Source organism: Balaenoptera physalus (assembly GCF_965194825.1).
Source record: "Balaenoptera physalus genome assembly, chromosome: 14".
In the NCBI taxonomy this organism is placed as follows: domain Eukaryota; kingdom Metazoa; phylum Chordata; class Mammalia; order Artiodactyla; family Balaenopteridae; genus Balaenoptera; species Balaenoptera physalus.
Genome location: NC_138893.1, coordinates 39,064,952 through 39,092,170, shown reverse-complemented (window position 1 = coordinate 39,092,170; position 27,219 = coordinate 39,064,952). Strand labels below are relative to the sequence as shown.

Here is a 27,219-nt window from a genome sequence, read left to right as displayed (position 1 = left end):
ATTGAAAATGAGATTTGCCTTATTTTTACAATCTTTATTACCTATATATTACTTGACTAAAAGATAATTCAGGAGCGCTAGTACTCTTATTTTTCACTGGCCCTCAGCGTGCTGACATGGTTATCTACATGTTTAAAACCAGAGTAACGAAGAAAGAAATTTAGTAGAATATATTGAAAATGGAACTTGGAGCTAAATGGTTTGTATGATTTTAATATATTTATAGAGTGACTTAAGCACCATCTTAGTTGGATGATTTTACATTTGAGATAATTTTTTTATGATGCCAATTTGGTTATAATTCAAAGACCTTAATTTTTTCATTGTGATTAACTTTTTTTTTTCTTTTTTAATTTATTTTTGGCTGTGTTGGGTCTTCGTTTCTGTGCGAGGGCTTTCTCTAGTTGTGGCGAGCGGGGGCCACTCTTCATCGCGGTGCGCGGGCCTCTCACTATCGCGGCCTCTCTTGTTGCGGAGCACAGTCTCCAGACGCGCAGGCTCAGTAGTTGTGGTTCACGGGCCCAGTTGCTCCGCAGCATGTGGGATCTTCCCAGACCAGGGCTCGAACCCGTGTTCCCTGCATTGGCAGGCAGATTCTCAACCACTGTGCCACCAGGGAAGCCCTGTGATTAACTTTTTATAAACCTTTTAATATTTATAAAGTAACTGAATGAACTTCTGGTACTACCTGCACTTAATATATGTAACTTAGGTATTTTGTGTAAGTTAGTTTTGAAAATTCCATTTTTGGAATTTGGTGCCCTGACAATGAAGAGTTGTGTTAGTGCCTCACAGTGGGGAGGGGTTGAGAAGGTAGAGGGAGCAGTGTATCTCAAGAGCAATCAGTAAGGGGACATATTATATGTAGAGAGTTTAAAAACAATAAGAAAACCAACTACACCTCGATCTTCTTTTTATCACCATGTGCCAGCAATTCTAAATAATTTCAGGGTTAAAAATACTCATCCCCATCAGGACTTAACTAGTCTTGCCTCCCTGCTTTTGGTACACACCTGAGCTATTTGAACATAATCTTACAGATGGAAAAACAGTCTGAAATATATCTGTTAGTAAAATAGTCAAAGTGGATGAGAACTGTTATTTTGGTATGTTATTACCTTCCCTCAAGGAAAAAACAATTCTCTTAATATGTAAGCCCCCAGTGATTTATAGTTAATAGTCCATATAGCAATTCAGTTATTGATATTTATATTTTACATCTTACAGCCTGTATTTACTGTCAGTAATTGCCACAGTAAAGCGTCATAAGAAATCATCCCCAAACTCATATAAACCTAAACCTTTATTTCTCACTTACATACAGGGTTGCGGTTCAGTTGATCAAGGCTGAGCCTGGGCTGGGTTCCAGACTGTTTTTTGTGTCCAGATCTGCTCCATTTGTTTCTCCTTTTCCTTGAGCCAGTAGCTGACTGAGGTATATTCTTTTGGCAAAAGGCAGGAGCACAGGAGAGTAAGCCCAGTTACACACATGTAAAGCCTTTGCTCATGTCATATCTGCTTACCTACTGTCATTAAAGCAAGTCACATAGCTAAGCTCAAAGTTATGGGGCAGGGATAATGCACTTTGCCTACAATGAGGCAATGGCAAGGGTGTGGTTGTATTATTACCACAGAGGAATAAAGACTTGAGACCAGTAATTCAATCTGTTACATATTTCAGAATTTACATTGCTTAAAAACAGGGTGTACTTTACCGGATGCTTTACTAAGTTGGATTTATTTAATAGAGTACTTACATATTTTTATAGGCTAAAAATTTTTCAGTCATACTTTATGGCATGGAATTTCTGGTAGTTTATCTCGTATTGAGAGTGTACCCAAATTGCTTTCCAAGGAAAATATTGGCTCTGTTGACAAGTACTCCCTCAGCTTCCAACTGGAGTGATGTGCTGAGGCTTGTGTCTTTATTAAGCTCAGCTTTTAGAAAAGGAAGTGAATCCTACCTTAGCTCAATAGATCATTAAAAGCATATGGTTCCACATTTAACTTACAGTTTAAATTAGCTTCACTCCAGGTACTTGGCAAGAGGAGTAATCTTGAATGCACTTAAATAAGCTCAACACCTTTCAAAATGCTAAGAGAAAATGGTTTTCAAATACTGTATGAAGGACCTATAATCACAATGACTACAAAAGTTTTTAACCTTGAGTTATATACCCAAGGCATTCATGGTTAGATTTTGCGAAGTACTAAAATTTCCCAGAAATTCTATTTGAGGTTTGGGGGAATTGGTCAGATTCTCATCAGAGTTTCAAAGTGGTGTGTTACCCCAAAACATTTTAAGAGCCACTGCTTTAAATCACTCTGAAGTCTAATCCTGGATTAATGCATATTGTCAGAGTATGGGGAAATTGGATCATAGAATAATTGCTCTCCTTACAATTGTTTTTACTAAACTATATTTTGATATCATGTCATTCATTTAAAAATATATTAACACATCAACATATCTTACATTCATTTATATGTGTATATGTTTCATATTATATATTTCATCAAAAACAGTCCTATGGGACTTCTGAACTGTTTTTACTATAAGGGTTTGCTGCTAATTTCAGTTATTGTCTTATAAATAACCTCTGATTATCTACCAGAGAATTTTTCTGTGTTATAGATAATTATGTTTTTTTCTAAGTATCAAGTTTGTTTTTAAGCTCCTGGATAATTTGAATATCATAACTGATTATGTTTGCATTGTTATATTGATTCCTAGGAAACTTGGAGACAGATTTGTCTCTAGCAAAGTGTAATGGAAACATGACATTCATTTTTTAATATTACTTGGCTGTATCTTTCCTTTCTACTCTATTTACCTATTGCTTCAATTTTCTTATTTTAAATTTATTTATCTTACTAGGGTTTATTTCCTTGTAACTACCTGAATACTTTGTGAAATAAAAGTAGAAGTACATAAATCCAGTAGAATAATTTACTGAACTGATTGGGTATGATAATTGATCCATGTGGAAAAAAGAATCTGTTAATCATAAAACTAAAAATGCGTTAAGAACTATAAATGTACATTTATAAAATGTACATTTTTAAACCAGTCTTTTGATGTTTAAGTGTGTCTTTTCTGACAGTCTTATACCAATCACAATGTTTTGTTTTGGTTTCCTTAAACTGTGATGAGTTTTTAAAACACCTGCAAAGAAAACAGGGCTGAAATTTTTAAAACCTGTTCTTTCCAATTGTCTTTCCACATCTTATTCACTAATAATTTGACTTTGCTACTTGCCTTTATTGTCTTTCCAAAGTATTAACTTTGTTTTCAGAGGAAAAACTTCCTTCCAATTCATTCATATTGAATTGGTTTGAATATATTTAAATTATGTAATTGTACAACTGGTTTAAGCAGATATGGGATTAAATGCAACTTGAAGGGGACTGTGGTTAAGAAAAATTGTTCTTGTAAGCACTTAAATTCTTTAATACTTTAAGAATTATATAGAATATTTCTGAAATTCTGCCATAGTTAGGAATATGAGAAAGGATGGAATTATCAGAAGGAAAACATGAAAAATAGATAAGGTATTGTGGTATCTTCATATATTAAGCTGTTCTGCAGTGCAGACAATGGACCACAGCTACACCTGACAGCATGGAGAAGTATCAAGAAATCTGTTGAGTGGAAAAGCACCTTTTATAGAATGTTCAGTAGCAAGCAAGACTAACTATACATTGAGAGATCCATTCAGACATGGTAACATTTTTAAATCAAAGAAGATAATGAAAAACAAATTTTTAGACTGGTAGTTCCTTCTGGGAAGAGGAGGAGGATATGCTCACAGAGGGATGCAGAAGTTTTCAAATAATCTTCCCTTTTCTTGAGTTGGTGTTGTGCACATGGATGTTTAGTTATTATTTAAACTTTATGTAGAACAGTTATCCATTCATATGCATATTTAAGTAAAAATTAAACCTTAAAAGGAAAGAAAATAGATCAGATAAAGAGAGTGAAAAATAACAGACAATATACAGTTGAATATATACCCCACCAAGAGACTCAGATAATGAACAGCGTACTTCAAAAAGAGATTAGGGAAAGGGACTTGAAATACCTCTGATTATTTTAAATATATATGTAATATGTAAATGTGTGTGTGTTTGTATTTTAAATAGTACCTGAATATTTAACCTAATTATGCCATTACAGTGATAAAAGCATGGAAATAATTCACATAAATTGATTTTTACAAAAAATCACTTTACAAAAGTTATTTTCATCTTTGTCCATTTTTGAATATCACTCTAAATATGGTCAAAACTTTATAATGCACTAAAAATAATTTAAAATAACTCCAATAAATTCATTTTTTCACCAGAAACATTGCCATGTTTCTAGAATGCATATCAAGTCTGTGCTGTCTCCACTCATGCCAGACAATAACCCGAGAATTTTTTTTATCGTAAAGGTCAGAACCCTTGCTAGTCTCTAAGTACTTCAGACTTCACCTGATTTAAAATCATTTACAGAAAGGATAGTGTGCCCAAATCCCATTAACCTTCCTTGGCCCTTTAATCAGCATTTCCCTAGATAGATATTTAGTTGTACTTATTTGACCTTTAATGATTGAAATCCAACTATTTAGTATGCTTGTCTGGTAATCTACAGCTTAGATAACATGCTTCTCTGACTTCCATTAATATGCTCTAAATAAAATACATTTATCCTCTTATCAGGTGATACAAAATTTTTTTGAGGAATAAATTTTATATAATGTGACTAGTGTGTTTTTATTTTAACAAAATAAACACAGTTGTAGTATTTTTATATCTGAATAACTATTATCACACTGACTTGGTGTTTATAAGGTTTTTTTTCAGTCCAAATGATGAGGTAATAATTTACAGAAAGTAACATTTACCCTTAATAGGTGTAAGTTCTATTATGAAGACTCTTTATAACCATTGCTACAATCAAGATATAGAATATTTCCATCACCCCAAAAAGTTCTCTCATGACTCTGTTCAGTCTCCCTCCCTCCCTCTCTACCACCCACTCTACCCACTCCATCCACTGGCAGCAATGATTTCTTGTTCCTCAGTATAGTTTTGTATGTCTGGTTTCTTTCAGTTACCATCATCTTTTGCGATTCATCCATGTTCTTGCATGTATCAGTAGTTCTTTTTTATTGTTGAGTAGTATTCCATTGTACAGCTGTACCACAATTTGTTTATTAATTAACCAGTTGGTAAGCATTTCAGCTGTCTCTAGTTTATGGCAATTATGATTAAAGCCTCTATAAACGTTTGTGTACAGGTTTTTATGTGGACATATATTTTCTCTTGGGCAAATGCTTAGGAATGAAATTGCTAGATCATGTGATAAGTGTATGTGTAATTTTATAAGAAACTGCCAAACTGTTTCCCAAAGTTGCTGTTTTCTTAAAAATCCCGTGTCTGGCTGGAATAATTTTGCTTTTGCGTGAAGAACTAACTTTAACATTTCTTGTAGCACATGTCTGCTAACAATGATTTCTCTTGGCCCTTTCTTTGGAGGGGGAGGGTCTGAAAAAGTAATCAGCATTCATTTTTGAAAGCTATTTTTACTCCATAAATAAGTCTGGATTGGCTTTGTTTTTCTTTGATATTTTAAAGATGTCATTCCACTGTGTTACAGCTTACATATAGTATAAACAAGCAGTCTGATTTAATTCTTTTCCTAGTTCCTTAGTATAAAAAATGTTTTTTTTCCTCTGGCTGCCTTCAAGATTTTCTCTTTGGTTTTCAGCAGTTTGATTGATATGTCTAGGAGTTATCCTGCTTAGGATTCTTTTTTTTTTTTTTAAGAAATTCACGTTCTTTTATTTATTTATTTATGACTGTGTTGAGTCTTCGTTTCTGTGCAAGGGCTTTCTCTAGTTGCAGCAAGTGGGGACCACTCTTCATCGCGGTGCGCGGGCCTCTCACCATCGCGGCCTCTCTTGTTGCGGAGCACAGGCTCCAGACGCGCAGGCTCAGTAATTGTGGCTCACGGGCCCAGTTGCTCCGTGGCATGTGGGATCTTCCCAGACCAGGGCTCGAACCCGTGTCCCCTGCATTGGCAGGCAGATTCTCAACCACTGCGCCACCAGGGAAGCCCCTGCTTAGGATTCTTGATGTCCTTCGTTATTTGGAAAAATTCTCAACCATTATCTTCTCAAATAGTTTTTCTGCTCCTTTCTCTTCTTTCTGGGATTTCAGTTACTCATATGTTAGATTCTAATATTATATTCAACAACTTTTACATATTATGGTTTTGGGTCTTTTTAAATTTTCACCCTTTTTTCTCTTTGTGTTTCAGTGTGCATAATTTCTGTTGATTTATCTTTAGAGTCATTGATTGTTTCCTCAGCTGTGTCTAGTCAACTGATGAGCTTGTTGAAGGAATTTTTCATTTCTGATATTATTCTTTTTCTAATAGTATTTCCATTTTATTATTTCTTAGAGATTTCATCTATCTGCTCAAATTCCCCATCTATTTAGGTATGTTGGCCATCTTTTTCTCTAGATTCTTTACCATAGTAAGCATAGTGATTTCAAAGTCTTATGTCATAGATCTAAATTTCAGGTCATCTCTGAGTCTGTTTCTGTTGATTGCTTTGTCTCTTGAAAATGGTTTTTTGTTGTTTTTAAATTTTGTTTTGCTTACATTTATGTGCGTCTTCTCATTTTTTGTTAAATTCCAGTCATGCGTGGAACTATAGAGTCTGAGATCAATAGTATTTGTCATTATTATGGGAGGTCGAGTCAATTTAGTCAGAAGCTGGCCTGGATCTGGATTTTATTATTGCTGTGAGTTCTGTCAAATCACCATAGCTTTCACAGTCTTCCAGCAGTGGGCTGTTGCCTAAGCCTGGGGGGCTAGATGCTAGGGACTTTTTCTTAGTGTTAGTACTCCACCGTCAGCTTTCAGTCAGCCAGCACAGATCCCCAAGGGATAGACTGCTGCTGTCTTTCCGTACTAGGTTGCACTGGGGCTAAGGGAGAGTTCTCTGTTGTTCTGGTGAGCCTCAGTCTTAGGGAGGCACTGTGTGCCTGGGCCTCCATGAAACGAGGTGGAGAGCTTAGAGCTTTTTCAGTGATTCTGTTCCTTCTCTCTCTGGCAGCTAAACTCTGTCTTATATCTGTGAGTGGTTTTGAAGCGTTTCCTGCTTCTCTCCCAGCAGTGGGCAATCTCTACTTGGTGTCTGGGGTCTTTGGCCAAAGACATTTCCTTACCCCTCCCCCAGAGGTAGAGAGATTTTTTTTTTTTCCTCTCCCCCTCCTCCAGTTATAATTAGTCTTTTCCTGTGCTCTGGCAGTGGCAGACTTTGTTGCTTTTTCCTGGTGGATTAAGGCTTTGCTTTACAGGGGAGATTTAGAAGCTGTGCAGAAAAAACCATTTACACTAATGGATGATTTCACAGATGCCATTAAGAGGGTTCCAGTCAGTGGGATCTGTTTTGGGCATAGTTGCTTAAAATAACACAGAATTTTTAAAAGCTGGACTGCAGGTAATTTTTATATTCATATTTCATTTGCTGATTTTGTTCCTGTTTTCTGAAACTATTTCACTAATCCTTCTTGATAATTGATAATTATGAGGGATTTTGCCTTTAAAAATACTTAACTCCCAAAACCTTTTTAGCTATTGGCATTGTCCTTTTTTTATTTTTAATTTGTGACTGCTGTAAGTCAGTGATTCTAAGGACACTTTTTTTTTTTTTTTAATAAATTTATTTTATTTATTTATTTTCGGCTGCGTTGGGTCCTCGTTGCTGCACACAGGCTTTCTCTAGTTGCGGCGAGCGGGGGCTACTCTTTGTTGCAGTACAGGGGCTTCTCATTGTGGTGGCTTCTCTTGTTACAGAGAACGGGCTCTAGGCACATGGGCTTCATTAGTTGTGGCTCACGGGCTTAGTTGCTCCACAGCGTGTGGGATCTTCCTGAACCTGGGATCGAACCCGTGTCCCCTGTATTGGCAGGCGGATTCTTAACCACTGCGCCACCAGGGAAGTCTCAAGTGCGCTCTTAATTTAAGGTTGAAATGTTCATGATTGCCACATTCTTGTTAGAAGGAACTAATACCCATACTTGGTGATACAACTATATACTTTTTTTTTTTAAAGCTGAGGGGAAAGTCAAGAGGCTTCTTCCCAACAGGATGGAAATTTTATTTTTTATTTTATTTTATTTTACTTATTTATTTTTGGTTGCGTTGGGTCTTCGTTGCTGTGCGCAGGCTTTCTCTAGTTGCGGCGAGCGGGGGCTACTCTTTGTTGCGGTGTGCGGGCTTCTCATTGTGGTGGCTTCTCTTGTTGCAGAGCACAGGCTCTAGGCACACAGGCTTCTGTAGTTGTGGCACGCGGGTTCTAGAGCGCAGGCTCAGTAGTTGTGGTGCACAGGCTTAGTTGCTCCATGGCATGTGGGATCTTCCCAGACTAGGGATCGAACCCATGTCCCCTGCATTGGCAGGAGGATTCTTAACCACTGCACCACCAGAGAAGTCCCACAACTATATACTTTAGATTTAAAAATCCAGGATGAACAGTATAAACATGATTCTTATTAGTTTGATAGACATTATAAATGCCAGACTACACCCCCCCCCCATTTTTTTTAACTCCCATTTTATTTGCAAGAACAAACTCTTCAGCCCTCAGTGAAATGGTTAGGCAGGGTAAAAACTTCTTGAGTGGCAGTTTAGCAAGGAAGTGATGAGCCTGGACTCTGGGGCCAGACCACTTGGGTTCTAATTAGTTTCACATCTTAGTAGTTGTGTGACTTTGGACAAGTTACTCAGCCTCTTGATGCCTCAGTTTCCTTATCTAAATGGGAGATACTAATAATATCTACCTCAAATGCTTATTGTGAGAATTATGAGAATTAATATATGGAAAGCACCCAGAACAGTGCCTGGCACATAGAAAGTACTATATAAGTGTCTGTTGTTATTGTTGTTTGCTATAAGATTCTCATTATAAAAATCTCAAGGAGATGTTGGTAAGCTGAACCAAACCGAAAATGGAAAGGCAAGGGACTGGAAAAAATACTTGAAAGAGATTATTTGGCCACAGGCTATTCCAGAGGCTACAAGAAGAGAAGGGCAGAAGGAGTGACCTAGCCACAAATACTGGAATATAAAGCCTTGGTTACATTTGATCAGATCTCAATTTCTGATCACACATTAAAATGCACTTGGGTAATTGAATCCAAAGCTAAGTCCATGGGGCAGGGGTGGAAAGGAGGGAAAAGAGAACGGGCCAAGCAGAGTATTGGCCAGAAGAGCACAGGCTCACTTCTGTTGTTCCTTCATTCTGATCAGAACACTAATAATCTGGAATTGGACTCACTAATGGATTATTCTTCCAGGTTTAGCTGTGTGAATACCAACAGATTATTTAACCCCTTTGAATTTCAAGTTCTTTATAAAATGAAGATGATAATAATTAGACTTGCTAATGTTGTTAAAGGAAATAATCCATATAAAGTGATTATTAGGTCAGTGCCTTGAACAGGAAATGTTCTGAATGGTTTTCATTTTCACCACCATGCCCCCCGTCGTCATTATCATCCTCATCAACTGGTATGTAGAATCATAAACTCCTGAATCCCGACCTGACACAGCCTCTGCTTCTACACTAGTTCTCATACCTCCAGCTTCTAAAGGAAATAAGTACACAGAGACCAAGACCAAACAGATGCTCACACTAATATTACGATGAAGCTTTGGCCTCATAGGTAGACCGTAGTTGAACTAGCCTGGCCTGTTTGGAGAAGTAGATAATGGAGACCTGATTTGGTCTTTCACTCCTGTATATACCAACACAGCTCTTCCTTGGCAAAGTAGAGAGGCTTTAAACCCATGTCATCTTCTAATGATTATAGTTTTATTTCCAATCTTTATGCTTTTTGCTTCTTTTTCTTGTATGAATTAGGACCTTCATATGATGCTAAATAAGTGTTGATAGCAGATCTCCTTGTCTCATTTCTATTCTCAGGGGGAATGTCTTAGTTCGGGCTGCCATAACAAAATGCCACAGACTGGGTGGCTTAAACAACAGAATTTTATTTTCTCACAGTTCTGGAGGCTAGAAGTCCAAGGTCAAGGTGCCAGCATGATTGGTTTCTGGTGAGAGCTCTCTTCTGGCTTATAGACGGTCACCTTCAACCTTTGTCTTCACATGGCAGGGGCAAAACAAAATAAAAGAATATAATAATGAAAAGCTTTTGATCTAGTTCTAAAGTGATTAAGCAGAGACTTGAGTCCCCAGAATATATGGATGCCACTGTCACTTTTAATATAATTTATGTTTATTAAAAATATTTGACTATGAAAAATTAAATGGAAATAAACTACTTTCCTTTAGATTTCATATGATAGCAGTTAACACAGCGAAAGAGGCAGCATGTTAAAGTCTTGTTGGACTTCCTGGGTTCAGATTCCAGTTCCTTCATTTACTAGCTCTGTGATCCTGGCAAGTTAGCTAACCTGTCTTAAGCCTCAGTTTCTTTTGTAAAGGGCCTGTAAGAAGGGCCTTTTGAGAAGATTTAAGTGATAATCTCTGTAAAGTGCTTGGCACATAGCAACCACAGTTTATTGACCATCAACATTATTTTTGTTAAACAAAATTTAAATTAACAAAATTTAATTTTGTTAAATTAAAAGACATTTGAAAGTAATTCAAGTTAAGGAAGAACAATTCCTTCTGGACACAACTACTTGAAGTTAAAGAAAGTACAAATAAAATAGCATTTCCAAGATATTTATTTTAGCATATGTCTGACCAAATTATTTTAGTGAAAATGTCTCAACTACATGTAAAAGTAGCTTCAGAATACAGCTTAATATTTTTAAAATAGAATTAATTTGAGAAACAGAGCCTTGTCACATTGTAATAAGTTGTAATATCAGTCTTAAAAAACAGAAAATTATTTATTAATTTTAGAAAACAGCTATATTGTAATATATTGTACTCTTAGGTTTATTACATGTCAACCATATCTTTTTGAAAAAGGTTCACAACAATTAAACAGTAGATTTTTAAAGAGCAGCAGTGATGTAAGTCTAAGTCTAAAAGCTAATACTGGGGTAGAAATATACATTTCTTAAACTATTACAAGATACAGTCCTTTCATGAGAAATTGTTCAAAGAACTATTCCTATATTCCTAAAGCATGTAATTTAGGTACTTGAGTGCCAGAGTTTCTTTGGAGAGTGTGTGTCAACCCATTTCTTCTGTCACATAAAATAAGAAATCAGATGTTTAAAAACATTGTGCCCAGAGATGCAGAGGGACACTTTGCTATTAAGAATACTTTGGATTTCTGTGAATGTAAATTTATAAGTCTAAAGAAGTAAACTTTTCACGAGGAAAATGGAAAAATTTCCAAAATGACTTAAAACATGGCAAATATTTTTACTTTCTTCTATCCGATGATTTATAAACATACTACTGTCTTCCCTTAATTTAAATTTCTGAAAGATTGGGAATGTTTGTATTAACCAGATATATATATATAGTAATTACTGTTTATTTTCATAAAGGTTCAGAGGTCCAAAGAGATGACATTCTGTGGATAGCCATGGCAGGGACTCATCAGATATGGGCATTCCTGTTGGACTGTGGCAGATTACCAAAGAAAAAGTAAGTGGTAATAACATCTCTCTTTGGGTACATGTGGCGTTCACAGAATTCCTCTTCCCGAAGTCTCCATCCTCGTCGCTCTCACTGTACTAGTCAGGATGTGCTGGGCTGCGCGCTACCATAAGCAGTGGCCCAGGTCCTGGGTGGCTTAGGACGAGGATTGTTTGCTGGGGGACCAGTACCCTGCCCCCCAGGCTGATGCAGCAGCCACCGTCCGGAGCTCTGCCAGCTGTCCTGGCAGAGAGAGACGGAGGTGGTGAGTTGCTCACTGGCTCTGAAAACTTCTCCTCAGAAGTGACACACATCACTTCTACTCACCTTTCATCAGCCCAAGTAAGGCTTGTGACCACACCCAACTTTGGGGAGCTTGGGAAGAGCGGTCCCACCGAGCATCTACAAGGAGAACTGGAAGCATCTTTTATTTTCATGCATATTTCTAATATCCCTGATCATTCATTCAGATATTTGAAGACTGCATAGCAGAGTAGTTAATAGCTCAGGTTTTGTAGTCAGGCCTGAGATTGAGTCCTGGCTTTGCCACTTAGTATCTACATGAGCTTAGGAGAGTCACTTTAACTTTCTAAGCCTCAGTTTCCTTATTTATATCTACCTCAATAGGCTTGTTTTGAGAATTAATGTGTGTGAAGAGCTCAGCCTAGTGCCTGGCATGTACAGTAAATGTTGGTAGCGTTGCTGCCGCTGTTAGGGATATAAAGATGGAAAAGTAGTGTCTCTACAGATTTTCTTGTATTTTTTCTATAGAGCCTTTCCTGTTCTCCCTAACACCCCAGGCTTTCTCTTTCCCTCCCTTCCCCGCCCTCCCCTCCCATCTCCTTCCCTCTCACCCCTCTCTCTCTCACCTTCTGTTTTTGGTTGCACTTATTTGTTTACATAACTGTTTTCTCCTAGTAGACTGCCTCTTAAAGGAAAGGACTCTTTCTCATTCACTTTTGTGTCCCCTGTACCTAGCACAGTATCTGACACGATAGGAGCTCAGTAAGGGTCTGCAGAAGAAATAAATGAATGAAAGTCATAGACCATAAAGACTGTCAAACCACCCTAGAAAGTAAGTGCCAGTCACCTCAGTTACTTTTATCAGTAGAAAGGGGCAGTTATATAGATAATCCAAAATATCAGATATTCTAAAGAGTGTATATGTGTGTGTTGCTTTGTATGATGTTTTGCAATATTTAATCATTCATCTAACAAATATTAAGCAAACTAGGCACTATGCTTGGCAGTAGGGATGAAATGATATGTTTACTATATTAAGAATAAAATGAGAAGATGTGGTTACTGTCTCCTCAGTGGGTTTTCAGAGGAAGAATCAGATCAGCAAACAAAAAATAGTTGGGAAGTACAGGTGCTGTGTGCAAAAGGAATCACTGCAGTAGTCCTTTAAATTGAAGTTGTCCCTTACATAAATAAGAGGAACACCTGATATAAATAAGATCTGAGGTATCAAGGAAGGCTTCCTGGAAGATGGTACTAAACTAAAACCTGATAGAGAGTAGGAAGGAGTTCGGAAGAGTAGAGGTTCTCCAGGCAAGAAATGACCCTAGTGATGTCAGTAGCAGCCAGATCATGAAGTGCCTTGTGAGTCTTTTTTAGAGATTTGAAAGTTATTCCGCATACCTTTATAGAAAGTTTTAAGCTGGAAAGTGACATAAGATTTGTGTTTTTGAAAGAACACTGGCAGCATTTGGCGTGTGACAGTACTAGAGACAGAGATACAGTGAGGGGGCTATTGCTGTTATCCAGGCCAGAGATGATAGTCGCCCAAACAGTGACGGGACCAATAACGTATAAGATGAGGAAAAAAGGAGTAGCAGAGATGACCAGAATATGCTCTTGTAAGCGATGGCTGTTTTGGACCTAGATGGTCAAGAGTGGACTAAATTTCCACATAAGTAGAGTTGTCACTTGTTCGCAATAGTAAAGTGTCCATTTGGATCACATTGACCTGTATTATAATTTTAAGGATGCTTTATCTTTATTTGTTACTGATCTTCAAGTGGTAATAACTCCTGAGCTTTTAGAAGTTACCGTTTCTCCCCACTCTTTCTACCTTTAATTAAGGGAACTCCTTTTTAAAATTGTTGTAACTCCTTTATTTGTTTGGCATATTCGTTATTACATGTATTTCTCTGAGTAGGTTATCTTTACAAGTTCCTTGAATAATTGGCTGTATTTATACATTTTGTATCCCTTTGCCTCCACTCCCAGCTCCCTACCTAAGTTAGCATTGGGATCATATCAACCAGTAAATGATATGATGGTCATTTTAGACTTTTGCATGTTGTGCCCTATTAGGAAATGATATACATATAGTCTCTCATTATTTTGCATCTGAAGTCAGCTTCTTCCCTTCCCTCAACCCAGGACATTACCATGTCTTCCTTACAGTTCCTCTGACATAAACTTAGAAACCAAGGTATAAAACTTTCTCTGCATTACAAAAGGAATCATTACGATAGTCCTTTAAATGGAAATTTCCCTAGTGTATATAAGAAATGGATTTGTACAATTGATTAGTTAAAGCAGTGTAATCATCTTATATTATTTTCTTAAAATGAGTACCTGGCTATCTTTCACTAATTATTCTTTTAATTCTTTTTCCTAGTCTCCACTTATATACAAGAAAATAAAACGTTTTTAATGAAAATTTAAGCTTTAAACTATCAAGAGCTAGAAAAGATTACCTAGATCTTTTTAATTCCCTTTCAGAACCTAATGTTGCATGAAGCTAAGAAGAGGTCAGGAAGTAAAGGTGGGATCTAGCTGTACCTATCTCTGATCACTTGGAGGAAGAAAAAAAAAAACTATCCCATCAATGATATGATCTTTATTCTTATATTTCTAAATTTGGCAGTGATTTCCTGTCTTGCCATTGAGAATGGTTTCACTTTTGTGTATGTCAAAAATAAAAAAAGGTAGAAAGGTAGGTCCCTACACAGTGGATCAATACGTTAATGATTAGAAACGACAGTGAAAGGTGATTTGCACAATTTAGGCCAAGATCACTGGATTTTTTTTTTTTTTTGTATATAATGCTGGCACCATTGATTTCATCATTTACATTCATTTGTTTAATGAAATTGGACACAGTATAACAATGTTGACTTCACCTATGAATTTGTCTTTTTTAGTGAGTTAAAAAAAGGAACCTGCCTTCGGTTTGCTGGAAGTGGAAATGAAGAGAATCGAAATAACTCATATCCTCACAAAGCAGGTTTTGCCCAACCTTCAGGTCTTTCTCTGGCCTCAGAGGATCCCTGGAGCTGCCTGTTTGTAGCAGATAGTGAGAGCAGTACAGTGAGAACCGTCTCGCTGAAAGATGGAGCAGTGAAGCACCTTGTGGGAGGAGAGAGAGATCCCATGGTAATGAAAAGCACTCTCACGTGGTGTGCCTGCTTTAACAAGCTTGTGATTTTCTGAATTGTGAAGAATTAATAAAATTTAGGAAGGAGAAAGTTCTTGGCTTATCCATGTTAAAATGGAAGTCAAACCAAAGGAAATGTGAGTAGGAAGAAATACAAGTAACAAAACCACCTAAGAAAATAAAATGACTTGACTTGATTATATGTAAATGTCAAAGTTTCAGGGAAAAAGGAAGGATAAAATATTGATGACCAAGCAAGGGGAAAATATAGATTAGGTATTTAGCAGTAGGGTGGAAAGAGCACCAGATTAGTAGACTTGACCTATTCCTGATCCAGATATGTGATTTTTGTGAATAAAATTCCTAAGCACCACAAATTAATTCAAGTTAGAATTCGATCATTTTTTTCTAATTTCATTCAAATGCCCAACCCTATTTATATGAAATCAGACTTTTTCCCCTTTAAGTAGCATGTACAGCTATCTTAATTTTCACTTTATACCTTAACAAAGCACTGTAAAAAATTTTAATACATGCTGTTTCTTTCTTTTTTTAAAAAAAAATAAAAGAATTTATTTGCTTTTGGTGATGTTGATGGAGTAGGAATCAATGCAAAGCTTCAACACCCACTTGGAGTAACTTGGGACAAGAAAAGGAATTTACTTTATGTGGCAGACTCTTACAATCACAAGGTGAGTCTTGAAAGAATTATATAATACCCTGCTTTTCACTTGTGGTATTTAAAATGCTGAAAGATCTCTGAGCCTCCTACAATTGCCACTAAAATATAGCGAGGAATGACAGTTTTGGACAACTGTACATAAGCCTTTCTGTTCTTTTCTTGGTCCTTTCTTGCAGAGAGGATGTGATGGTACTCTGAGCTGGGGGGAGAGGACTGAACAAATTCCCAATGACTGTAGCCAAAAATTGTGAATTGCAAGCCATTAAAGCTGCTTAGTAACATGTTGAGTAAATGAGAAGGCAGGTAGCAGGGAAATTAACATGTCAACTAACAAATGAACATTTTTGAGCCTTTGCATAGTTGCCACACCTGTTAGCAAATAATTCCATTTTCATCAGCATTTCCATTTTTTTTGTCTCTACTGCATTTTTACTGTGCATTTTTCCTTTTTATAAAATCAGTGGATCCCAAATGTTAATATTTTTGTGATGAGAGACTGAATTTAATGTAATTGAAACACAGTGAGGAATCATTAAGTTTAACGTAAGTAGCCAAATCCTCAGCCAATGTTAGATGTTCATGAGAAGAAAGTCAGTTCAACTCTGTCCCATTGTGAGGGAAAAGAACATTAAAAAATTTTTTTTAATTCCCTAAATAATTTTATCAAAGATTGCTTCTAGAAGACAGGATGTAACTGGGGATTTTATAGTGTTTAGCTCTCAGAATGAAATATCTCCCCTTAGACTGTAATTTGAATGTTTGGCTTTTCAAGAAAATATGGAAATGTCTCTTCTTTTTCTGAGATTTATTAAGAATACTGATGTCAATCAGCAATTCTCTGGCTTGCTTAATATGATACTTTTCCATACTACAAATGTGCATTTGAGCTTCAGATATATAAATTTTTGTTCTGTCTTCTTAGATTAAAGTTGTGGATCCAAAAACAAAAAACTGTACAACATTAGCGGGAACTGGAGATGCAAGTAATGTTATCGGTTCCAGTTTTACCAACTCAACTTTTAATGAACCAGGAGGCTTGTGTATTGGAGGGAATGGTCAGTTATTATATGTGGCAGACACCAATAACCATCAAATTAAAGTGATGGATTTAGAAACAAAAACAGTTTCTGTGGTAAGTAATCTTTAAGTTAAAGGGCATCATTTTAAGAAAGATTCTAAGATCCTTAGCAACAACAGAGGCACTTTTGGTTAGGCCATCTCTAGTGGTGAAAGTGAAACATGTGGGTAGAGTAGTGAGTGGGTGCCTATTCCAAGGATATCCTGTTATTTTTAAAATAAAAATTCCATTTGTGCCAAGAGTGTTTGAGAAAGATTCTAGAAGTTGGAGAGAATTTTTTTTTTAACATCTTTATTGGAGTATAATTGCTTTACAATGGTGTGTTAGTTTCTACTTTATAACAAAGTGAATCAGTTATACATATACATTTGTTCCCATATCTCTTCCCTCTTGCATCTCCCTCCCTCCCGTCCTCCCTATCCCACACCTCTAGGTGGTCACAAAGCACAGAGCTGATCAGTTGGAGAGAATTTGATGAACTTTCAGAAAAGGAAAAAAAAAAAAAAAAGGACTCAGATCTGTTTTTAAATGTATGGACATACTGACACACTACACATACAAACTATGTGGGTTGGGTTGTTTAATCTTGGGTGTTTTTTTTTTAATGATCCTCTGACTAATGGGTAATCTTTGTTTCCTATGGTGAATCCATTACCAAATAATCTTTAAAGGAAGCTCTAGGAGCCACATTTCTCAAGACTTAAAAATAAGATTGGAAGAAACTTAAGTAAGTTCTAATTTTAAAGATATGGACATGGACTCTAATACAAGTTACCCCTTTATATTATCACATTTGCCTGGAAAAATGCAAGAGTTCTTTTTCTAAAATTCTAGGAATTTCCAAGATGTGTTTTAAAATAAAAACACAGATTCCCATCATAAGTGTCATTTCTCTTGACATAGATCTCTGATATAAGATGAATGACATCTTATAGTTGGCAATGAAAATTATAAGAGGGCGTATATTATATCCACTACATTTAAATTGATAATTTCCTGCTATCTATAAACATATTGGACAGTTAATTTAATTCAGTTTCATTCATAAATGTTGGCAATTTTTTGGCCAGGATGAAATATTTTTCTGAACCTACAAAATAATAATCATGAGGAAATTTAAGTAAACACATTCTGATTCAGAAGAGAATGGCAATTAAGTTTCCTTGACACAGAATCTCATGTTTGTACTGAAGTCTGAAAATAAGCTCTGTCAGTCTGTAATACTATAAAGTACTTGTGCTTTAAAAAACAGATTTTCTTGTTTTCTAGCTCCCAGTCTTCAGATCTGAAAGTGCTACGGTGGACGGCCCATTCCTAGCAGAAAAACAGAAGACCTTACCCAGACTACCTAAATCTGCTCCAGGCATTAGACTTTCCCCAGTGGCTGCATCTCCAGGGCAAACTCTTCAGTTCGAGCTAAGATTAGACCTCCCATCGGGAACAAAGCTAACTGAAGGAGCACCCAGTTGCTGGTTTCTAGCAGCTGAAGGTATGACAGTAATCTTGCAAATGCAAATATGTCGTAAATTCTTGGCATTTGATCTAGTAATTTTTCTCATTTGTGATATGTTTTCTCTACAGTTGGGCAGGATTTGAGGAAGGCCTTGTAAAACAGAAAGATCCAGATCGAACCCCACTTTAGCAGTTTTCTTTAGCCTTTGAGATTTTTTCTCTCTTTTATTAAATAACAGTGTAACTCACCTGAAGTTAATCATAATTGCCGCCATTGGCTATTAAGCAGATTCATTACATGAGGCAGACTGGTGTGGTCTTAGAATGTTAGGCCTTTGAATATTAGGGCTGAAAGGCACCAAAGGACACCATCTGTTTTAAGCCTCTTATTTTATAAGGGAGGAGACTATGGGCTCAAAGAGGTAAAGTGATTTGCTCAAGGGCATATATTGAATTAGGTCAAAAGATGGAATTTGAACCCAGCTCTGCTGGTTCTTAGCGTAGTGTCTTTTCCATTGTGCTACTCCATCTCAAACTAGCTCTAGGGTTATTAGTCCTAAAAACGAAATTAGTTTTTTAAAGACATATAAAATTCAAAGCCACCAGTTACGCATTTGGATGTTACAGAAGTTTTCAAACCTCACTCTTGGTTTCTGTACTTAAGTCACCATGGTTTGTGGACCAGCACCGGTCCACAGACTATACTTTGGTGACCCTGTTCTAGAGCACTGCAGCATAAAGAGATCAAGGAGGGAGGTAGGGACCCACACGGAAGACTGAAGAGTGAATAAGCAAGTAGAAGCAAAACCACGAGAGAGGGTAGTTTCCTGGAGCAGGTGTTTTAAGGAGAGAGTGATCAGTTGTGTTGAGTGCGATTGATAGATCAGGTGAAATAAGGACTAAGAATTGATCGTTGATTCAATGTTATAGTTAATTGATGTCCTCGACCAGGGCCGTTTCAGAGTGATGGAGGAGGTGCCTGATTAGAGCAGGTTAAAAAATAATTGAAGGAGAGGAACTGGAGAAAGCAAATATAGATAGCTCTTTGAGGAGTTTAGCTAAAAAGATAAGGGAAAAGAGAGCAGTTGCCCGCAGGGGAAAACGGGGTTGAGAGAGCAGCGGGTTTGTTAGATTGATGGCAAAGATCAGTGGAGGAAAGGAATGAGGATATGGTTGCGGGGTATCCTTTAGGAGGATAGGAGAGGTGGCAGGCTGGCCTTTGCCAGGGACGTGGACCTCACTTCCACGGTAAGGAGGGAGGGCCCAGTGGGCGACCCGGAGATCTAGATGGGTAACTGTGGAGTGGATGCTTGTGGAAGCGCTTTTCTGCATGCTTCTGTTTTCTTAATTATTGGGAAGCACGGCCATCAGCTGAGAGTGGGAGTGAGAGGTGGTGGGGGAGAAGGTTTTGGCGGTTTGAAAAAAGAAGAGGGTCAGGAGGGTGGGAGGGTGGTGACTGCATGAGGGGAATACAGTGTGTACTGAACGGCCGGAAGGCTGTGTTTGAGGCTGGCTGTCATGAATTGAAAGTCAGGCTAGTCCACGTGGAGGCTGTTTGTCTCCAGCCAGGATGAGGCACAAGGGAGCAGAAGTGTAGGTATTGACTAAGCAGTTTAATCAGCAGGTCTCTGGGGTCCTGATCCAGTATTAATTGTGATTACCACTATACCACTAAATCTCACAGATTCTATTCTAAAGAATTAAATTGACTTTTCCCTTGAGTTTGATTTTTTAAAAAAATATATTCTTGCTTTTAACTGAATTAACTTGACACAAACTCTTTCTAATTCAGTTCTTTGGTTGTTTTATTATTATCTTTCGCTTTTCCAGATAGCATCTGTCAAATGCTTTAGCGCTTTCAATTGTTGTTCATTTTATTTCAATAGTATCATTAGGACTTGACTTACCAGTTATTAAGCCTGAAGCTGTGTTTTCTTCTCTAGGGATTCCAAAGGTAGAATTTGAGCCCCATTAACTTTCTTGCTACAAGAAATTGGATGCCGAAGCCATTGCTTAAAAGTATGCCATTCAAGTAGAAGAAAAAACATTGTTGGAGGAGGATGTGTAATTAAATACAGACGAATTACTATGATTAGGTCCAGGCAGAGCCTTTGTCCTCAGTCACTAATTTGTGATCTTTTAATCTCAGAACATTTCCTGTTTGAGTCTATTCTCGAAAGTATTCAGTTACTGTAAATTATGTAAAGATTTGGGTGTGTGTTTGAATCACAGTGTCAACTTATTTCATGAATTTATAAGTAATCAGTATACTGCTTGTCTTATAGCAGTGCTTTCCAACATCTCTAACAGAGTAGACAACAATTTTAAAGTGAAACAGTAGGAGTCCAGAACTAAATTCTGACTTCTTGTCTCTAGTGATCTTGTTCTGTCCTAGTCTCCCACGCTCTTTCAAAGGTTCTCACTCAGTTTTGAATTTGCTGCCCGACTCCTCCTCTCTCATGCCCTCTCACACACTTTTCTTTTGTACATTACCCAGATCCAGGCATTATGCCTTCTTACCTTGGTACCTTCTCAGAGCAGCAGCTACTGTCCTGCAACTGCCCGCTTGGTATCCACACCAAGAGAACAGAGAGATCTTGGTAGGCTAGCCAGAAGGAACTGCTGGGTTAGAGTTTGCTGTCTCCGGAGTGACTGACTGAGCCTGTGGGGCAATCACCCCCGTCTGCTCCCCACAAAGGAGAGGGCTGAGCCGTGCAGTACTAGAGGATGTTTGAAGCTAGCCGTGCAGTACTAGAGGATGTTTGAAGCTAGCCGTGCAGTACTAGAGGATGTTTGAAGCTAGCCGTGCAGTACTAGAGGATGTTTGGGCAGAAGCGAACTCAGACCCTGGCCATTCATTCCGCAGTCCTCTGTAGGTTCAGAGCAAGCCCTCAACTGCCACTTTAACTGTTCTGCCTGTGTCCATTAGTCTGAAAGCATTGCATCATGTGGAGATAACTGCTCTTTAATTGCACACAGAAAAATTAAATTAACAGTATTTTTTAATAGGATACTGGTAAATTAACATGTTTATTTTAACTCTACTTTGTCAAATATACAAGTTAATTAGTATCAAGTTATTGGAGTACAAAACATGGATAGTATTAAAGTGAAGTAATCCAAAGAGAAAATTCTTAGCTATTTTTAGCTGTCTATTTTAGATACATGTGATGTATCTAAAAATTATCTAGAGAAACACTATGTTTTATTTCTAGAATTGGACATTAAAATATCGTAATTTACTATTTTCCTGTTTTCATTTAACGTATAAGAAGTTCCCCGACTAACCTGCTATCTAACAAAGTCAAACATATTCCTCAGTCCAGAAGTAAGCAAAAAGGCCAGAGAATTTAAAAAAAATTGTTTAAAAGCTCTGCACTTAACTCTCTAGATTCTCAACCTTTCACATTCTCCTTACTCTTATTTGATATATTTATCTCGAATTTAATTTTTCAGTCAATCAACAGAATATTAGAAGCAGTGAACTAAAGGAGAGATGAAGAGGACCAGTAGAGGCAGGTGCTCTAGTCTGTTGACTCATCCTGAGGTCAAAAGAGAGAAAAGCTAAAAAGTAGACATAGAATTTCATCACTACTCAGTAGATGGTCCAGTTTTTGTACAGATGGCCCTGAGTCATTGTTAGGTTGTTAGATTACGTTCAATGTATTCTATTTAAGATGGCAGGAAAGCAGGTCCTGCATTTCCCAATGATGGCTCTTAATAGCTAATGCTGAATGTCAGCCTAAGTATGCACTTCCTCAATATGACGCATATGTTCCTTCTGAGAGAAGGCACTGGGTGAATAAAAACATTTTAAAAACTTTAATACTAGAAGACTCAATGATTTTTAGTGGTTTTTTAGACTTTTGTTACATAGATAATCTATGTATTTAAGTCTCAGAGGAGTTTTATGTGTTAAAATGAGGTAGACAAAATCTATTCGTTTTTTACATTGAGTCCATTGGAATAATGTATTCAGTGTTACTTGTTTCTAAAAAAATCAGTGGCTTTTTTTTATTACCACCTTTGGATATTCAATAATTCATCATTGTCTTAACTTGAAAGTCACTGCAGAGTTGTACATACATTTGTATTCCCCAGATTATTTTGTAGTTTGCATATTATATTTCTAGACACTTATCTGGTAAAAATGATCTATTTTCTGAAGTGTCCTATGTTTATTTCTAGAACTTAATAGTTTTCATTTTTAATTCTATAATCACATTTTAAATCTATAACCATATTGGCAATATTCATCTTGATTTCAGTAGAAATAACTTTATAATTTATTTTACAGTGTTCAAAGGAAGAATTTTAATTTGACATCAAGATGATTAGACTAGGAACTTCTTATATCTTATTTTGTATCCTTCACACAGAGCACAATGCCTGGCACTTAGAGGCTTTCAGTAAATATTTGTTGAATGAATCTAGTGTTCGTAAGGTTTGTCCAATTTCCTACTTGACTTCTTATACAGTCTTAATAATTTACCTTTTTATTTTCTAGGCAATGAATGGCTTCTTCAAGGACAGATACCATCTGGAGAGATAGAGAGCATTTCCAGTCAACCAACAATCTCACTGCAGATTCCTGGGGATTGTTTATCACTTGAAGCAGTTCTGTCTATCAGCGTATTTCTTTATTACTGTAGTGCAGACAGCGGTGCCTGTATGATGAAGGGAGTTTTGTTCAGTCAGCCTTTACAAATAACCGATACACAACAAGACTACATACCTCCAGTAGAACTCAAGTATATATTTTAGCAAGCTGGCCAGCATGCCAGTGCCTCCTCTTCTCCATCCCCACCATCACTGTGTAATTTATGAAAAGAAGCTTTATTTCTGGGTACCCAGAAACCCATTGTTGAGCTCTCGCAACTGATACTAAAATAAAGCTATGCTCCTTATTTATTTATTATAGACAAATTCCTTCATTCTCACTGTGTACCAGCTAAGTCATTGACCGTGATTTGAACCATGATCCTGTAATCTGTGCTGCTATTTGGCACAAGACTTAAGTCCACATTATAGGACGGAATATCATCATGAGATAATTTGCAGTGAATACTGGTAACAATAATGATACCAAATATTTTAACTAACTTTTTTACATTTTTCAAGCAGCACTTCTGAATGTGTAGATTTCACAATAACTTTAAACAGAAGTTAAGATCCAGTCCACATATTATAAGGACACCTGCCATTCAAGGTGTAAGCTCTGCTTTAGGCCCCCAAAAACGTCTTTTCATCACAGTAGCAGCTTAAAGAGTACCTAGGTGGTAAAAATGTTCTTTCTTCTCTTCTGCGATTTTCTCATTTGAGATATATTTATTCAGTCTATTTTATTATAAATTATTTGCTATTTTAACATACCATTATTAATGGTATGTTAAATATTCTGTATATTTCTATATACAGAAAATATATTTCTATATTTCTAAAAGTTAGAGTCTCTAAGGACATACAGGCTCACTCCTTTAACTTTTTTCTGAATTGAACAGTCTTACCAAATAACGGATGAATCCACAGAAATGTTATGACTTTCAAGGAGAAAGGGACTTTGGGACACATTACTGTGATACCACTTAAAGAACTGTGACACTGAATCTGATGTAAATGGGTATGTATGTTGTCTTAGAAGTTTACATTTCAGTTGAAGCATTAAATGCAGATTTGTTGGGTTTGGGGGGTTTTTTGGTTCCCATATTCAGAATTTAAATTATGATCATTTATTGTGATGTTTTTAAAAATTACTGTCAAGCCTTCAAAGTGAAAATTTCAATGTGAAGCACTTTCATGCTATTAATATGTATAGTATATCTTAATATATTACTTTAAAATATTAAGGTGGAAACATACAGTGATTTGATGACACTGTTTTTGGTGGGGTTTTTTTTAACCTTAAAAGAAATAGTCACCAGAAGATATTGAAAGGTTTTTTAAACATAATTTCTCTTTATAACTATTCTAAAAGCCCCTGCGCTTCTTTTTACTAAAACTGATTCAACATGTTTGTGGTTTAATCAGCTTACAAGATGTTTAAAAACAGGTGAATCACATTTATTCAGTAAATATTTATAGACAATATAGCATAATATGCCTTCTCCCTTCAAAACCAGTGCTCAATTTGAAGTGTAATTTTTTAAGCATGATCATCTTTATATTTTTTTGAACTATAGTTTTGAACATACTATACACTTCTTTTATTCAGGTTACCTAAATCTGAAGTAAGGAAATGCATAGATCATGACTTTCATTTAATTTGTAGCCTGCTAAAGATATTTTTAAAGAGAAGTAGTATAAATGTAAAGTTAAAAGGAATTCTGTTTAAAATTATATATACGTACCGCATAAACCTTTTCTCTCCATAAAAAAAATATGTTCTGTAATAAAAGGATATACAACATTAATTTTCTCTTTTATGGAGAATAGGCCATAGTAATTTTTTAATCTCATTTTATTATTATAGTTCTCATTTCCAGTTGGACAGGATAGTTTGGCTTAATTTTTTCCTATTTAAGGACAATAATTTCACTCTGAAAGAAGTATATACAGTTTTAAATTGCTATTTCAGGAATGCCTGATAACTATTTTTTCAGTATTATACACAAATATACACACAGTATGTATTTTCATGTACACTAAAATCCAAAAATTTCTTAGAATATATTAATGTTCACTTCGTCTAGACAGAGTTTTCTGTTAGTATTAAGCTTATGCTCTTCTTGACTTTCAAAGTACAGTTTTACTGAAAATTCTTATTCTTAGCCAGCCACTAGTCTGCATTGTTTTTTACATTCAAAATATTATTTATATGGATTGGTATGATTTTTTTGTAAATCATATTAAGCAGTATAAATAGGTTCCTAGAATTTATGACTAACATAAATCTCTTACATAAGAGGAAGCACTAGAAAGTTTATTTTTAAAAACTTTGTGATTCCTGACTTCTGTTTTCTATAAGGATTTCTGCATATTTTTTAATTTATGCATGAGGAAAAGCAAAAGTTATGTTCAGTGATAGTTTAAAAAAAGATTTTAGTGTTAGTCACTGTAATCAAAGTGCCAGTAATGTGGCATTACATACACTTAGACATAATACCTGGGATCTTTGCCCTAAATTATTATGCTGCTTTGTCACCATTTTTTCTGCCACTCGTTATGATATCATTTCACAAATGGTAGAATTTTCTTTTCTGAATTTGTACTCAGGATTGATATCTCTGAAAAGAATTTTGCTTATCTTGAAAATGCTGTCTGAAGCAAATATTTAACCTTTTCACAAGGGGAAACTTTACAGTTTAATCACCCATAAGTGTAACTTTTTGGTAAAGTTCAATGACTAAATAATTGTCTCCTTAACTGTTCTAATAATATATTTAGCTATAGTGTTATCAGGCCTGCAGAAAGCTATAAATCTTAAAACAGCCAAAAAAAAGCGTAGTATATGTAGATGAGTGTATGTATATATGTATGTGTATGTATACTTATGCAGATACAAAGATCAACTCAATTTCTCACATGGCAAATATACTTTGGAGCTGGTACCACTGAAATAAGTTATTCTCTGCTTGTTTTTCCATAGTTGGAAAATTTGCGAGGACATTAATAATACATACCTCTGTAATATAATTTTCTGCTTGCCCAGCATTTAGCATTAGTTTATATCTGCCGATTAAAAACAGTCTAGCCATTATATTTGGCATCATGTTTAAGAACAATCATCAAAAACTAAATTTCATAGCTCAAGGATTGCATAAAAATATACGCAGAGGGACTGTGTCAGTGGTGGACTCTGAATGGTGGTCTTGTGAATATTTTTGTTTTCTGCTTTTCCGTAATTTTTTTTTCATTGAGCAATGGGTTATTTAAAAAAAAACAAAACCCAACTGGGAATGTGCTTTAAAGATTTAAAATGAAGTGAACAGTAAGGACTTGCTCTATAATAGCTTTTCTAAAGTCACTTTTATTACCAAAGATCAGAACACAGTTTAGAGCTCTTTGATCTACCACTTCTCTTAAGTATGTGATTTGGTGGAGACAGAAATGATTATGGCTTTTTCTGCTGGAGTTTTTATTGTGTGATGTAGCGTAGCGTTTATGAGCACAGACTTTGCAGTCGCTTGGCTTCTGCCCTATAAACTGGGGTTGCTATACCTGCCTTATGGAGTTGCTGTAAGGACTCAATGAAATAGTGTTTGTAGAGCAGTTAGTAAATAATGAAACTGCTAGTTATTGGCTTAGTTAATAATAATGATAATAACTTATGTCTATAAACACATGGTTTCACATTTTCTTTGCAACCAGTTGGTATTTAATACACTCCATAGAGTTGGAATTCAAGAAGAGAAAGTTTTATAATAAACATATTACTATTTTATAAACATTGTTATAAAGAAATGTACCTACAGTTCTGTTTTTTAAAGTTTTTTTTAAGACCTGGAACTATGCGTAATAAACTTCCTTAGAGGGTCCAGACATACCCTAAACCACATTCCTGGAACATACTCTGACGGTGCTTTCCCAGATCCTCCAAGTGCCTGCATGCGTTTTGCCTCATTTGAGCTTTGGAATAACCTTATGAATCAGACAGGTAGATCTTATGTCCATTTTACAGATGAGGAAGCAGCTTTAGAATGTTGGCAACGTGTCTCAAGGTCAGCGCCCCCCCGAATAATGGCTGTTGCTGGAGTGGTGCCTGGTGCCGGCAGTTGCTCAGCCAGTTCTGTTGAATGACTAAGGGTGACTAGTGAGTGATGGATCTTTTATTTGAACACAGATCTCCTGATTCCTAGCTGTACTCCTAGATGTAGAGTGAAAACAGACTGGGATTAAGAGTACTTACTTTTGTGAATGCTTTCTTAAGCCTTTGGCAATACTTAAATAAAGTAATAATAGCTAAATTTATTCAGTGCTTACTATGTGCCTGACACTTTTCTAAGTGCTTTCTGTGTATTAACTAATTTAATCCTCACAACCACCTTATGAGGGA

The 27,219-nt window shown here is 36.3% G+C and overlaps 1 protein-coding gene across 1 annotated transcript in view; it reads left to right on the top strand.

The window, feature by feature from the left end:
* Positions 1 to 23,142, top strand: part of NHLRC2 (NHL repeat containing 2) — a 54,942-nt gene extending 31,800 nt beyond the window's left edge. The window contains exons 6-11 of the mRNA XM_082424032.1: positions 11,534 to 11,633; positions 14,783 to 15,014; positions 15,585 to 15,707; positions 16,620 to 16,829; positions 18,045 to 18,264; positions 22,735 to 23,142. Of these exons, the coding sequence (XP_082280158.1) occupies positions 11,534 to 11,633; positions 14,783 to 15,014; positions 15,585 to 15,707; positions 16,620 to 16,829; positions 18,045 to 18,264; positions 22,735 to 22,991 (1,142 nt within the window). The 3' untranslated portion in view covers positions 22,992 to 23,142. The remainder of the gene's footprint in view (positions 1 to 11,533; positions 11,634 to 14,782; positions 15,015 to 15,584; positions 15,708 to 16,619; positions 16,830 to 18,044; positions 18,265 to 22,734) is intronic.
* Positions 23,143 to 27,219: the final 4,077 nt, after the last annotated feature.